General features: G+C 43.8%; 1 protein-coding gene and 1 long non-coding RNA gene across 3 annotated transcripts; one reads left to right on the top strand and one right to left on the bottom strand.

Annotated features, from left to right (window-relative positions):
- Window positions 1-2,412: 2,412 nt before the first annotated feature.
- Window positions 2,413-5,173, bottom strand: LOC136512028 (uncharacterized). Its single transcript, XM_066506037.1, has 3 exons — window positions 4,774-5,173; window positions 3,361-3,581; window positions 2,413-3,171 (listed from the first exon to the last, which is right to left on the bottom strand). The coding sequence occupies exons 1-3, from the start codon at window positions 5,126-5,128 to the stop codon at window positions 2,584-2,586; spliced, it is 1,164 nt and encodes a 387-aa protein (XP_066362134.1). The 5' UTR covers window positions 5,129-5,173; the 3' UTR covers window positions 2,413-2,583.
- A 2,103-nt stretch (window positions 5,174-7,276) lies between these two features.
- On the top strand, window positions 7,277-13,751 carry LOC136512029 (uncharacterized). Of its 2 annotated transcripts, XR_010772955.1 has the most exons (10): window positions 7,277-7,601; window positions 8,341-8,572; window positions 8,814-9,443; window positions 10,084-10,540; window positions 11,033-11,814; window positions 12,204-12,426; window positions 12,615-12,640; window positions 12,758-12,870; window positions 12,969-13,346; window positions 13,552-13,751. It is a non-coding gene; the product is annotated as an uncharacterized lncRNA (long non-coding RNA). The 2 variants fall into 2 exon arrangements; XR_010772956.1 differs by lacking the exons at window positions 12,204-12,426; window positions 12,615-12,640 and having other exon boundaries at window positions 11,033-11,361.
- The last annotated feature ends 1,634 nt before the right edge of the window (window positions 13,752-15,385 follow it).

Genomic DNA, 15,385 nt, shown 5'->3' with positions numbered 1-15,385 from the left:
GCACAGGGATGCCTGGGACTGTCGTTTGTAGATGCAAGGTCCAGCACACCATCAAGGCAGCCGCAGCCTCACCGGATACAAACAAGCATGGGTACGCGAATTCATTTATCTATTGTGACGCTCAGTTCTTTCTGATTTCTAATCATCGTGCTGTCTTTCTCGCAGTCGACATCACATAGTGGCCAGGCTTGCTCGGACTTCCAGACATGGTGTATGGCCCACAAGGGCAAGGTGACATTCGATATCTCCTTCAGCCTGGAGGATCCGCCCGAGGCATACACGAACCCGAGCGTCCACTCCCGCATTAGTGAGTACACTGAGGTGGCGAGGTCACTCCATGGGCCAGACCACAATCCGAGCACCCAGGACTTCGATGGAGAGGCCACCATGAGGGTGGGGCAAGACAAGAAGCATGGGCGGTTCTGGCTTGGCGACGGCATCATCGACACGGCCTCTACTCCCTCTCTCTCTCCTAGATCCGAGCACGGAGCACGAGCGAGAGCCCGACCATTCGCACATGGCCGACCGCTGCACAGCACCGGGTCGACGCACTCGAGGTTATTCCTGTTTTACTCATCATACATTGATCTTTACACACCTTAATTAGCTTTGCATTACTGAAACATTGGAGTGAAATATTATAGGCCCGGTTGGAACAAGAAATGAGGCAATGTCAGGAGCTGGAGGTCGGGCAACAGAGGATGGCGGCCCAGCTGGAGGTCGAGCGGGCCGAGCGGCAGGCCCAGGCGCAGAAGCTGACGGACATTACGGAGTTTCTACAAGGGCTTGGGCAACGTGTGGGCTTCTCTCTGCCAGCTGGGCTGTTGGTTCCACCTCCACCTCCGTGTTCTGCAGCTGCAGCTACTCCTGTGAGTATGAAAGTTTTTTACTTTCACTTGTGCTTTGCTTGTATGGCCTCTACCTTCCTAGATTAGCTATCCAAATAATCTTGTCTCACATGCAATCTTTTCTCCTTTGTGCAGTCTCCATCTAACGGTGGTTCGAATAATCCACCTCATATACCTCCGAATGATGGAGCTGGGCCTTCACCACAATCGCAGTGGCTGAGATGAGTGCACGTTGTATTTTTTTCATTTGTTGTTCACTTGGTGATGGACTTGTGATATACTTGTGATGCACTTGTGGACTTTGATGGACTTGTGATGGACTTGTGGATTTATTTGGATGAACTTGAGCACTTATTATTATATATGTGATATATATTGTGATGGATGTGATATGTGTGGATGGATGTGTGGATGGATGAGATATATATGTGATGGATGAGATATATATGTGATGAATGAGATATATATGTGATATATGTTTGTATGAATTTATTTGTCATGATGGAATGTAAAAAAAATTAAAAATTGCCATTTTTGGTCACTTTGCCGAGTGTTGCACTCGGCAAAGGACCCCGTTGCCGAGTGCCATGGTCACAGCACTCGGCAAAGCTTAAAAAATGGGCGCTCGGAAAACCATTTTTCCAGCTTTGCCGAGTGCCATGGCCATGGTACTCGGCAAAGAATTTTTTTTTAAAAAAAATTCAAACTTTGCTGAGTGCCGGCCAGAGGGCACTCGGCAAAGAATTTTTTTAAAAAAAAAATTCAAACTTTGCCGAGCGCCGGCCAGGGGGCACTCGGCAAAGAATTTTTAGAAAAAAAATAAAACAACTTTGCCAAGGGCCGGATAGAGGGCACTCGACAAAGATTTTTTTTAAAAAAAAAAAAATCTTTGCCGAGTGCCTACAGGGTTGGCACTCGGCAAAGCGACCGTCAACGGGGCCGGCGCCGTGACGGTCGCTTTTCTTTGCCGAGTGCCCCCGGGGCTCTCAGCAAAGCCTTTGCCAAGTGCCCGATGAAAGACACTCGACAAAGAGGGCTTTGCCGATCAATTTTTTGCCGTGTGTTCTTTGCCGAGTGCCGCACTCGACAAAAGCTTTGCCGAGTGCCGCACTCGACAAAAGCTTTGCCGAGTGCAATTTGGCCTTTGCCGAGTTCCTCAGGCACTCGGCAAAGAACCTGAATCCAGTAGTGACTAATCCGATAGTAGTTCTGTTCAAAATGGGCATCCATCATTTTGTACCTTTTTCCCCTATCATATAACCACCTGTTGTTCCCATATGATATAGCCAAATTCAGATATAATCTCAAAGTCTACTGTTTCCAAATTCACTTCTAAGTGATGTATTAAAAATTCCTGCAACAACACACAAGGAAAGTATATTTTAAAATATTTGGTGATACACATGTTGCTAATCTTTCCATAAACTTAATCAAACTTAAGAAAATTTGACTGATACTAAACTTAAAATAATATTCTTTTGGGGGCCAAAGGAGGAGACAAAACAGCGTACAATTTATAATGGAGGGGTAGAGTGTTGCGAGATCAAAGAGAAGGCACGGCGCATCGACATGATAACAAAAGCCAAACATGATAAGCAAATTTGTCATAATGTGACTCGACAGATATTCCCAGTTACATAAGACCAACGACCAGCCCGAGTCGATAAACACAGTTATTACAGACAACTATTCCATGATATAACTTGTTAAATACCACCAAACCAACATTTAATACTCAATAGTCAATTATTGACCATACAACCCTCACGCCCAATGTTGCGGCACCAACAGTAATTTCATCCAGATCTGAACCATTGACTCTTGGAGTAAACTCAATGCACTTTGTAATTTCTCCATGATCAGTATGGGCGGCAATAGTCAGTAACAGCATCTCCTTGACATAGACAGCCACCACAGATCGCAAGAGTGGGATGACGGCAGGGGCAATGTTCTGACCACTATCACTATGAGTCAATCTGCCATCATGAAGCACAATCCTATTCTTGATGCTGCTGGTGCAGGCTGTAATTTCTCCAAAATATTCTCCCGCTAAAACTTCAACTGAAATGGTAGCCTCCACTGCATCTTTCACAACTGCATACACCACATCCACAGTACTGAGCCTGGTAGCGAGAGAGCAGCTTTCAAGCACACAATTCTTCAACCATCGCCGTGCTATGCCTTGTATTGTTAGGATTCCTTTACTGAGTTCTCTGTCCTGCTGCAACTCATCATCACCCTTGATCATCAGATTAGTCTCCACATATGTATCACTTATCAGCGCAAGACCTCGTTTTGGTCCTGTTAAGATCAGCGATTCATCCTACACAAGATTGCATGGTAAGCTAGTGCTATATTCCTCAAGATATAGAAAATAAATAGCGCTGCAATCCAAGTTGAAGAAAATTCGAGCCACAAAGCATAAGAAAGCTGCTACCACAGATGAAACTGTGAATGGTCCAATGCTATATACTATTGTAGGCCTCGTAAGAGTGGTAATGGAGTTACATACCTTAGAGTTGATAGTTTGGGAGTCCTCTCTACCACGGTGGAAGAGATAAACACACTTTTTGTCAAGGCTGTCTCTACCAATGACAGTGCCATAGACATGGATTGGGAAGTCAATATCCAAGGAGCCCATCTTCACAGAAAAGATGTTTACTGCCTCACACAGCTCATAGTCATGCTTGCTTTTGTAGACCGCATCAGTAAATCTCATCGGCAGAAGGGGTGCTGCGACGCGGGGGAAAAAACAGATGTTATATGCATTTTACAATAGAAAAAAAGGCAGTGATGTGCCTTTACATCGAGGGCTGATTAACTTGTGACCCCCTTTGGTCGGACTTCTACGACATCAGTAACTGATGACACGCTGTGGTATTCGCTCACATTATGGGAACAGAAAAACAGGTGGCTAGTTACAGCGTTTTAGTTGGGTGGTTTCACCATACCACTTCCAATAGCAGTGGTCAGTGAATGATCTGAGTCAACACCAGTTGGTGGAATATCAGTAGTTCATTGGCTGTGTCCAAACATTGACAGACAAAAAAAGACTATGCTTTTGTGCAGTGACTGCAAATGCATTAAATGTTCCGCTAGCATCGGTGGCATCTACCATGTTTTTAAGCAAATAGTAAGTTTTTCATTACTTGACCTGGAAATTAATAGTTTCTTCAGGGCCTAATGCTCGGCAATTTCTTTTTTTTTGTTCTTTTTCCCCCACAGGATTGCAGAACCATCAAGCAATGCTCCTAATAAAAAAGCCAGAAGGCTAAGGGATTTCCTTTTCTTTTTAGTATTCAATCAAATCAGAAATGCCCATTAAACTTTTAGCGCATGTTTCATCATCGTCAGGAGTTTAAATTCTGGCAATAAACTTAGCCAAATACAAATTGTAGGCACAGTATATAATACATGATGATTTGAACCGCAGTGACACATTCTAATGAAGTGGAATGGTTAGCCTGTTAAAAAATTATTAACCACTTAACTTTTGCTGCCAAGAACTAGAACTGGGGTTGCCATGACATGGCACGGATAGACTAAATGAATCTATGTACAAAATGATCGAACAAGCAAGCAAGCTAACAGTATATGCTACCTGGGTTCTGGAATTCAAATGACACAGAAAATTGGACCTGGATTCCCTTGTTTTGACCCGTCATTTCAGATTTAGTTAATATTTGACTGAATTTTAGCCAAAATTTGTCAAAAGGCATGAAGTTTAAACAAATGAAATATAGCTTGGTAAGTTTGCACTTATATATTGAAAAAAAAGAACTTGTAGGCATGTTTGGGCTTAGACAAAAAAAAAAAATCGAATGTAACTGAACTTTTCGACTGGTATGATGTTGTTTCGGACCTCGTCCTAACCACACATAATGCAAATAGGGGCGGGCCGGGACGCAGAGCACGGATTACTCACACTCCTCGTCGTGGTCGAATGAGGCGAGGTCATAGACGTAGAGAAGCCGGGTGTAGTAGGCGCCCCCCTGCTTGGGATCGTAGTCGAGGATGCGCTCCTTGGCTTCCTTATCACGAGCGGCAAGCGCCGGGCCATACTGAATCTGAAGCTTATCAAGCCTCTGCCGCCACTCCTCCTTCTTATTCACCTCAACAACATCATCATCGTCCTCCTCCTCATCATCAAAATCCTCCTCATCATCGTCATCATCCGGCGCCTCCACAATGATCTGGTGCGCCATCAGCCTCACCCTCAACGCATTTGCCGTTCGCTCAGACTCGGTCTCGCCTAAAGATTTCACGACGGGGTCCGCCATCGATTCGCCGCCGCCGATGGGGGAAGGAAGGTGAGGCTAGGGTTTCGTGAGTGGGGAAATGGATTCGATCGATCCGATCCGCCGGATTCACGACCATTATATAAAGGTTTTTTTTTATCAACGCCATTACAATTTTGCAAATTCGAAGATAGCCATTACAATTCATCTATTTGAAAAATTGCCATTATAATTTCATGTCTCTCTTGTCATCTCATTTTTCTACACTTATATCGTATATGGACCCATTGTCTGTAAGCATATAGATACGTGTACGACGTTAGGTCCCCGCCTCCTCTCCGTTAGAACAGGCCCACTCGTGGCGGACTGCGCGCAAGCCTGTGTCAACGCTGCTCCCGCTCGATCTCCGCAACGTCCGCGGCGATCCGGAGCGACTGCTAGATGCGCGCGAAGCTGTCGTCGAGCTCGTACATGGAGCAGGCGAACGCCTCCTCATCCGTCCCGCTGCGCCGTAGAGCTCCTCCACAACGCCATCCACGGCCGAATCATGGAAGCTAAACTAGCAAAACGCCCCGTGCCCTATGTTCGTTTCTGTTCCGCGATGAATAGCTGCAGCGTGGCTTCTCTCTGCAGTGAGCTGTGCTTTGCCTTGCGCTCATGGTTTGCTTGCGAGCTAATGGATTGGCCGTCAAGGATGCTCTCCCTTTTCGCAGTTCGTGGTCACCTACTGCCACTGACTGTTGGATTATCCGTTAGACTGGTCTGAATAGTGAATATACATGCATGGGGAGTATTGCTTACTTTGCGTTAAAAACGAAAGAACCAAAAAAATGAATTAATTTTGATAGTCCAATGACATATCGAAAAGGAGCAGCAGACTTTTGAGACAAAACAGAGCAAACTGGAAACCTTGTGAAGATCTTGTGCACTGCGCTCCGCTCTGGCTCGTCGCGTGTTGCTGAACTTTAGCGTCAACGACCTCCGGCGACACTGCCCTGTCGTCCGCGAGCACGAGCTACTGCTGCTGGTGCTGCGCGGCGCCGGCGTTCCGCGCCACGAGCTCGCCAATGCGTCGTTGGACAGGTACCTGTACCACAGTACCACTACGAGCGCTGGGCGGCCAACCACACGACGCTGCAGGAAGGTGTTCAAGGGCATGACCGAGGCGCGTGGTTCTTCTCGCAGGGCCACGACGCCGACGCGAGTTCACGGAGGCAGCTGCGGGCGAGCGCCCCCGCTCCGCCTCGCACGCAGGCCTGCCCGGGCGAGCGCCGCCGCTTCGCCTTGGCCCGGTCGACGTCGGACTCCGACAGCTTTTCGGACTGCACGTCCGCCACCGTGTGCTGCGCCAGGAAGTTGCCGGCCATGTGGCGCGGAGGGCAAGCTCGGCTCCGGCCATGACGCGGGCGAGGGGACGGGGACACCGCTGGGCAAGCTCGGCTCTGGCCATGGCCACAGCAAGGGTGGGCTCCGGCCATGGCGCAGGCGAGAGGACGGGAACGGGGACGCCGCCGGGGACGATGGCGCAGGCCGCCGCTCCGCTCGTGCGCAGTTTGCCGCGGGCGGGCCTGTTCTAACGGAGAGGACGCGAGGCCTTAACGCCGTACACATCTTTTATCTGACAATGGGTCCACGTACGGGAGAAGTAGAAAATAGTATGGATAGGGGAGACAACGAATTAGTTTTATAAATAGATGAATTATAGTGACGTATCTTAAAACTTTTAAAATTATAATGGCGTCAATCGAAAAATCCCTTATATAAATAAAATCGTTGAAGAGAACGGGCTCTGGGCTCTGGGCTGATCGGTGAAAGAACGGCCTGGTCCAGATTTCCACGCAGATCTGTTAATGAAGTCAGCTCAGCCCATGGCCCATGCCCACGAGCAGGCTTGGCCCACGGGACAGGTTTTTTGTTTGCACAATTTACCTAGACAAGCCCGGCCTGCTCCTCCGACAGGAGCGCCGTCCACGTCACTCCAATTTTTTCCGTCCGTCGGATTTTCGAATCGATGGCCCAGATCTCTTGAAGCTGATTCTCGTCCGGAGCAGCTTCCCGTCGTCCTCTCCAGCTTCTTCGAATTCTTCGCACTCTTATTTACCTTATACGGCTTCTTGTCAGAATCCAGCGAAACAAATATAATACCCAGCTTCGGATTTCCGTTCTCCAAACTTCTGCTTCTCCTTCCCCTTCCTCGCTCTCTCTCGTCCGCTCCCTCCCTCTCCCGATCCCCCTTCGCTCGTCCGCCCCCGGCCTGCCACGTCCCCGGCCACGGCGCGGCACGACCGGGCCCTACTGGTGGCCGCCGGCGTCGCTGCTCCCCCCCCCCCCCGCTGCCTCCTCCCTCTGCCCCGGTGTGCTCCTGTGGTGGACGAAACCCTAGCTGCTGTGCTACAGGTCGCGACCGCCCAGCGCCGGTCCCGGCGGTGCCCTGCTCCTGCGTGGAGGCGCTCGCCGGCAACAGCAGCGGCGGACGCCAGGTCGCTGTCCCTCCAGCAACTGCGTGGACGACGAGGTAAACTCCCATCTCCTCTCTGTCTTGCCCTCCCTCTCTCGATTTTGATGGAGCTCATATCTTGGAGCATAGATCGTGGTGGGATGGGGCCGAGCGGTAAAGAAACTGGACAAAGAAAGAGCCTTTCAAGCATTGGCCATCTATTTTCTTGAACCTAATTATCATGTTTTCAGCCTTTTCAGTGTTTGATAGCCCCCTGCTCCCTCGCTTGCCCAGTAGGATGCAGTTGAGTGGCATTAGGACATCTTAAAATAGTACAAGGGGCAATAATCTAACCGTACAAATGTATTCATCCAACAGATATGGTGAGATGTTCTAGGTGTGTTTGATCGATGTGATCTTAGGGCCTGTTTGGCACAGCTCCTTGCAGCTCTGCCTCCTCCACGGTGACGTGTCATGCAAGCTATGTGATGTGGCCAATGAAATGATCGATCATCTTTGCATGAACTTTGCATTAAAAAATCAAGTCTACAACATGGTCTTAGGTTGGGGTAATTTTTCACATTAAGCTTTGTTAACTTTAGGGGTAACCATATAGGTTGTGGACAAAGTCTAGATTGAAAACTGATATTTTGAATACAGATAAGCATGAGTTGAATTTAGTTCTATCCGGAATTAGGTAGTCTAATGTCGAGTAAAAAAGTGGGAGAGTACAGACAGTTAGGCTGGTCCAAACTTTCAAAAAGTAAGATTCCGTGAGATAATCATCAAGATTTAATACTTCAACCTCATTTCCCAGGTTTGCAGCAACGAGCCAATGAGCATCGTCGTCGTAGTCACTGCTCCATTAGCGAATCTCGTGGACGTTCATTTTCCATCAGTATCGTGTATATAGATCATCGGCCTGATGAGGCCTGAGCCGGGGACGCGCCCCGCCCGGGCCCCGGGCCGAAGCGAAGCGAGAAGGGACGCGGTGGCACCTCGCTGCCGTGCCGAGATCGATAGGCTCTAGCTGTCTAAAGGAGACCTCGGTACTAAGCAACAAATTTTTTTTTTGGCATGCTAATTCATGGCTGTGATTCCTACCTGATCAAGAGTTATGTACTACATTATGTTTTAACAGTTCAGAAAAAATTGTGTGGTTTCTTTAATCTTTTTTTTAGTCCAAGAAACCTAAGTACGTTAATCCAATACCCATTTGTTTTACTCCACCTCCATTATGCTTGCTTCTGACTTATGCTATATACCTCCAACCATAATAATGTTTCATAGTGCTTGATGTATTGGTTTCCTTGCTTGGTCCTTCCAAGATTTACATAATCATCCAAGGTTCCTTTCCCCTGGTATTAACCGGCCTCGGCACCGTCTCTTAGGTACTCCCGTTTCTATGTTTGCTACTATATAAGTTACTGTTTTCCGTCCTTACTTACCACGGAGTTGCTGGTTGTTGTACCAATCTGAGCCGATATGGTCAAGGGACACAACAGAGCTGAGCACCTGTGCAGCGGCCAACCAATTACTTGGAGCAGCTGCGTGCTAAGTGTGTTATTCGATTTGAGGCACATGAAGATTAATTTGATTGATTCGATGATTACCGCAAAAAGAAAATTCTTTTTGAAAATGTGCTTCCTGCATATTTTGCATATTTTTATAGTCAGTGCTGTCATATATGCTGATAAGATTCTTAGGTGCTTATTTGATAGCGTCATAGCAACTCCTTTGGATTTATTGTACGGTAAGTCCCCTATAATTGTTGTGCTGCAAGCTTTCTGTGCCACACTATACAGAGTGAATTGTTTTCAGTTTTTCATTTTCTTTCTATCGTCAGTAACTAAATAATTCGATATTGAATACGCCTGCATTTTCAGACCAGGAAAGAACATGGCTTGCTAACCATTTCAGGTAATTTACCTTCTTAATATTTTCTCATCCAAATACCTACGCACCTAGCCATGCTTATTGTTATTGTTCCAGAATGAGTTCTGTATTATATAGATCAATTTGCAGTTTAGCACTGTGGCACTGCACTTGATATCAGCTTCAGTGTGTTTCATGGTCTACAGCGCAACTATGTGTGTTAGTGTGCACGATAATGGTTTCCCTCTTCTGTGACCTCTTTCCCCACCCTAATTTTAGAACATTTTTACAGCCTCCTGTTCTTGGATTTGATCATGGTAACTGATAGTCGAGTTCCTGCACCTATGTTATCCATCTATGGTCTTGTGGGATGAAACACAAATATTCTGTATTTTAGAATGTTGTGTTGTTTGTTACCATGATCTAGGACACTACATAGGACTCATCTTTGGTACCTCATTTCCTGCTAAAAAAGATGCAGCTCAAGCCATTGTTCTCTGTTCTTCTACCTGTTCTTTTATGATGCTACTTCAGATTCAGAGTCTACAGCTTCCATTACGTGTTTTTCCCCTTAAACCAAACTCATCTCTTCTTTCTCATTTTCCAGAAACCCTTCTATTTCCGTCTGTGGTTTTTTATGGCCTAATTGTTCCTTTGTGTTTCGTAATATATATAGTTGTTGCAGGTTAAAAAGTTCAGCTACGCAAGGAACAGGTGTTCTTCTTGGAATCTGCCTTCCTGCAGGATGGTAACCAGAAAACCAATAAAAATTCTTTTCCCCAAGCATTGTACTTTGCAAACCACTTCCTTAGTCTGACAAGCTCCCATGAACACCGTTGAAAATATTTGTGCACACCAAGTCGATCAAAGGTAAAATAATGAAACCTCACGGTGGTTGTTTTTTAATATCCTAATGTGATTATTCGGAAGTTAGCTAGACCAATGTATTATATATTCTAACATATACCATTGAGAGATTTGTGAGAAACTATGTAATTAGAGGTAAATTGATGAGCCTCCTCATTATTATTATTCTGATATACTGATGCAATTATGCATTTACAGGTGCCCTCTCCAAAATGTAGGTATCGACACCGAATGTATCCAGCAACAAGTGACCTATCTGCTTCCTTCTCGGCTTTGTAAGTTCTTCCTTCAGCCATCTACATTCTGAGTTGTAGCTTAAGAAAGCATGGTTATTTTCAGAATTTATTTAGACATATCGAAGCGTATAGATAAATAAATTCTGTTATATAAAATCTTCATAGATACTTTATGGGAAGTAGGTGCAGGTCCGATTATAGACACTTTATATCAGTTTGACATAGATGCAGCTTTGCCGCTTTTATATAATTCCTGCTATTGATGTGTTCAATATTAATAATTTTTTTTGCGTACAAACCTTTATGTCTACAGTTCGGTTGGAATTGTGCAAGTTTATTAGACTGGGCATCTCCCATTGTTTTCATGTATACGATGATATTGGTTGACAATGTCTACAGATAGTTAGGATTTGGGAAAAATTGCCGACTTAGCGAGAACCCATAAAGAATATTTTGCTATAGGAGTTCAAAGTTCCTAGGTGTTGTGCTTGCACCATCTATGTACAATTAATTCAGTTTTCTCTATGTTAGGATAAAAAAAATGGGTCTCTAGACTTTGTCTTTTAAGCCTTTCTTTGTCAGCCAAAATTTCAGGTACCACTCCTATCTCTTTCTTGCTTCTTCCTCAGCCTCTCAGCTTGGTTGGTTCCAATTGTTTCTTCCTCATCCTCAGTTATCATAATTTAGCAAACCTATTAGTGATATCAAAAACACTCTCCAGACATCGACACAGATTCCTCGCTGGACATCTCCGACGACGATGAACACGGCTGGGAATCTGACCGCAGCCGGAAGTTCTGATCATCCTTGCATCCATGACGAAGCCCAACAGAGACTGCAGCCCACTGCCTCCTAACCTTGTATAATATTTCTACTCGACGCTCTGTCATGCTTTTGGATACTGCATCTGACAGAGCATGCAGTGCACATCGTACTAATCTTGTATAATATCAACACTCTAATGCTTTTCTATATGCACTCAAATCTGCCATCTAGCAAACCTGCTAGCCATGTAATATTCTGTATATATAGCTATGCCTGCTACATGGTGCTTCAATCTATAAGCACTATCATGCTTGCCACCATTACAGCTGTCGTGTTCCAAATCACCATACTGATGTTACATGTTATTGTCGCCAACATGAAGCAATCTAAGATCCTTTTCATAGTTGTTGGTGAGTTGAGTGCGAAACAAAGTAAAATTCCCACGCCCAGTTTTATGCTACGCAGGTAAAATTTCCATGTCCAGTTTTATGGTCTACAACTAATCTTCGGTGTTCATTGCTACTTTCGTGTCCAGCTGCTACTTTCAGGTCCTCCCCATGCCATGTAGTGTCTGTTCCTTGCTACTTTCATGTTCAATTGTTTGCGTCCTGTTACCTGGTTTGGTTCTTAGATCTTGTCTCCTTTTTCTCTCCCTTGATTTTGCATTACCACTTCCTTCTCTCCGATTTTATTTTACCTCCAGATTGAGAGTTCATGCTGTTTGTGTTTGGGGAAACCAGTTGGCGCATAGCATGAACTTATGTTTGGTAAATTTGCCATCTATAGACGTGTATCGGTGCATGGTTTAAGATTTCATGTTGCACCTTTGGGCTCATCAGGAAAAAACAAGGAAATGCATTCTCCCTCTTACCTTCCCTCAGAGGTCCGTTTGTTTTCCAGTGTTAAAGAGGTGTATATTGCTTCCTTTGTTTTCCAGGGTACGCTTCATCTAACTCAGACTATAAGCTCTTTTTTACATTTTAGCTACTCTGCTCAAACAAGGTATATGTATATATAGTGGTTCTTTGAAGTTCGAATATATGGTACCATCTACGATTCTAAAATATTTGAGTCTAAGTACATTTCACACTATGAGAATGAGAAGCAATTTCAAGCCCAGGCAATTCCAGTAATTACTGGTCCTACACACAAAAAAAGAGGTTCAACTCCAATCGATCAGCTATTTAGTCCATTGCATTTGCTTAAAAAAGTTGGGACTCTTATCTACGATTGTCTCCATGTTACCCCTTTTTATTATTGGACCACAAACATTATTTCTATAGTTCTTTTCATACACATCAGTTCATCATGTTAATGAAGGCCAATGTCATCATGTCCATATTTTTAGGTTCATCAAGTGCCTGGGCAGCACAGGTAAAAAAGATTCAGCACATATTAGAATATCAATTAGAATAAAACAGTCGTAGAATCTGTAACTGTTTTCCACTGATACAAACTGTGATTCATTTGTTATGTGTCATTTGTTTCTAGGTCTGGAAGATGAGCTGGCAGAATACGTGGACAACAGATAGCGTTCCAAGTTGCTTCCAGTAATAATTGCCCACATACTGTTCCAAGCTATGTCCAGTAATAATTATGGCCAAGTATGACGTTTTTTTTCTTCCTTTCTCCCCTTTTTTTTGGCGGCTTAATCTGTACGCATCTTTCTCTTCAAACTATTATAAGGGAATTATGAATGCAGTTATTTTTGAATAGACGCAAAAGCCAAGGGCATGCTGCAAAGAAAGAATCCTATATCGTTGGATAAAATGTACCCAAGCCAACCAAGTTCAACATCTTTATCTGCGGACAAGAATCGTGCCATTGAACCAGCGGTGTCTGATCATGAAAACTGTGAGAAGAGTGAAAGTTCCCTTTCCAGTAGATTCTCTAAGAGGTTGGCGTCTATTTTCCTTTCTGTGTTGCCACTGACAATCCAGGCTTTTACTGAAGGAGTCGCTACAGGCCTCTCCCATTGCTAGGTATTCAGATCTGGCTGGGGTCAAGTGCAGTTCATGAATCATATGTAGATCCCTCCTGGACAAGGCAACCATCATTCCTGAACATCAAAGAGTAACAGGTACCCCTCAATTTGCCTCCCCCTGTTTATTTGTATCCAAATTCCAATTTCGCTCAACCTTCTCTTGCAAGCATACATGCACACAATTGATCGGAAGGTTATTTTTGAGATGTCTTGATTTGAGTGCACACGATTTTAATAGCAGATCATTAGTTACATGGATTCCAATAGCCTTAACTAGGTTCTGAGAAAGCTAATCTGGCAGGACAGAGGATGTGTTCCATGTGCATACTTCCCGAAAGGAGTCCATCAAAGGATCGGATCGTATGATTCATTGTTTCCCAACTGATACCAGGAGGATCAAATGAAAGTGCAGATTAACCAATTTTTTTTCTCCATATCAAATACTTGCATGTTAGCATCAGGGCTTGATTGCGAAATAACAGTTTGGTTCAGAAAATTGGTTGTGTATCTCTAGTTTCCTTACATTGAGTTTTATCAGTTGTTAAAATCTCAGATAGGCTCACAAACCATTTACTCTATCTATAGCTGTTCTTAATCTATATTTGGCTGTGTTATGTTACCAACTACATACATGTCTACTTGACTGTTAACTCGGCTGTACATCGAATGTTTCAATTTATATTTTCGACTGTGAACTAACGCGCGCAATGGCGCGCGCCTTCCACTAGTACTACTACATAGAGAACACCTATAGGGAGAGTATATTCAGTAGCCAGCTACAAAATAAGTTATTCTGTAGCCACCTCCATTTACGATAATTTATATACTAATTTACAATAATGTCAATACATATTTACGATAGTTAGGTTATTATAACACATGGGGATATTTACCATAACGTTATAGTAAACCACTTAGTAAAGAGTTACTATAATCTCGTAAATTAACATAGTAATTATCGTAACTCAAAGTGGCTACAGAATAAGTTATTTTGTAGCCAGCTACAGGGTAGTAGTTCTATATATATATATGTTCTATATATATATGATAAGTAAACTTAAACATTTTGCAACCATTTTGCACCCTGCTTGTTGGCACATAATTTTTTAACGATATATTATTAACTCTCATCAAGATCGAACTAATATTGCTAACAAAGGTCTAGAAAATTACAAATGTTTAAGGTTACGTGGAAATGATGTATAAACAAAAATAAAATCTATTATTATTATTCTTAATCTAAAAACCCACATATTTCATCAGCTACATTATTAACAATGAAAGATCAGAAGATAAGTTGCTAACCTTTGAAAAGTAAGAAAATGGATTAGATTGAAGATCTTCAAAAGAAGCCAATAGCAAGAATGGATAAAGTTGCTAGCCGGCGGCCGGGAGCAAGAACTTCAAGCAAGAAGCCAAGAACACACGCGCAAGGCAAGATTGTCCTGGAATAAAACAGTATATATAGTGGGGACATTTAGTCCCGGCTGGATCTACCAACCGGGATAAAAAAGTTGTAGTCCCAGTTTGGTGGCTTCAATAGGGATTAAAGGACGACCTTTAGTCTTGGTTTAAGCAACAAATCGGGACTAAAGGTCCCTCCTGTAAAAGTCTGCCGCGCTAGCCGTTGGGCACGGGATTTTAGTTCTGGTTGGAGCCACCAACCAGGACTAATTCTCCTATTACTCCCAGGCCCAATCCTGACCGAGACTAAAGCCAAAGATGGAAAGTCTGTTCTCTACTAGTATGTTTAGAAAAAAGGAACTACACGATAAAATAACATTTTAGTCGAATAGAACTGTACTAAATAAGAATTGTACAAAATAAAATAACATGCTTAATTTCCTTGATCACTGCAGAGATCATGAAATCAAAGCTGGGTGGCTTTTAGAACCTTCTATACGCATATATAGTCGAGGGCTCTGAGGCAAGGACCAGCATCAATCCATCATCGAGCCCTTATGTAGGCACTGTAGATTCTAGAAAACCTCGGGCACTGTTTGAGAATTCGGTTGATATTTTTGAAATTTTTGTTCAATAAAATAGGTATATTTCTGTTATATATCCGAATTACCGAAATATATTAGTGGGTCCCAATTTTTTCAACCGATGTGTTAAAATACTGCTAAAAACTA

This window comes from Miscanthus floridulus, chromosome 16 (genome assembly GCF_019320115.1).
Source record: "Miscanthus floridulus cultivar M001 chromosome 16, ASM1932011v1, whole genome shotgun sequence".
NCBI classification, from domain to species: Eukaryota; Viridiplantae; Streptophyta; class Magnoliopsida; order Poales; family Poaceae; genus Miscanthus; species Miscanthus floridulus.
This window is presented reverse-complemented; position numbering and strand designations above follow the sequence as displayed.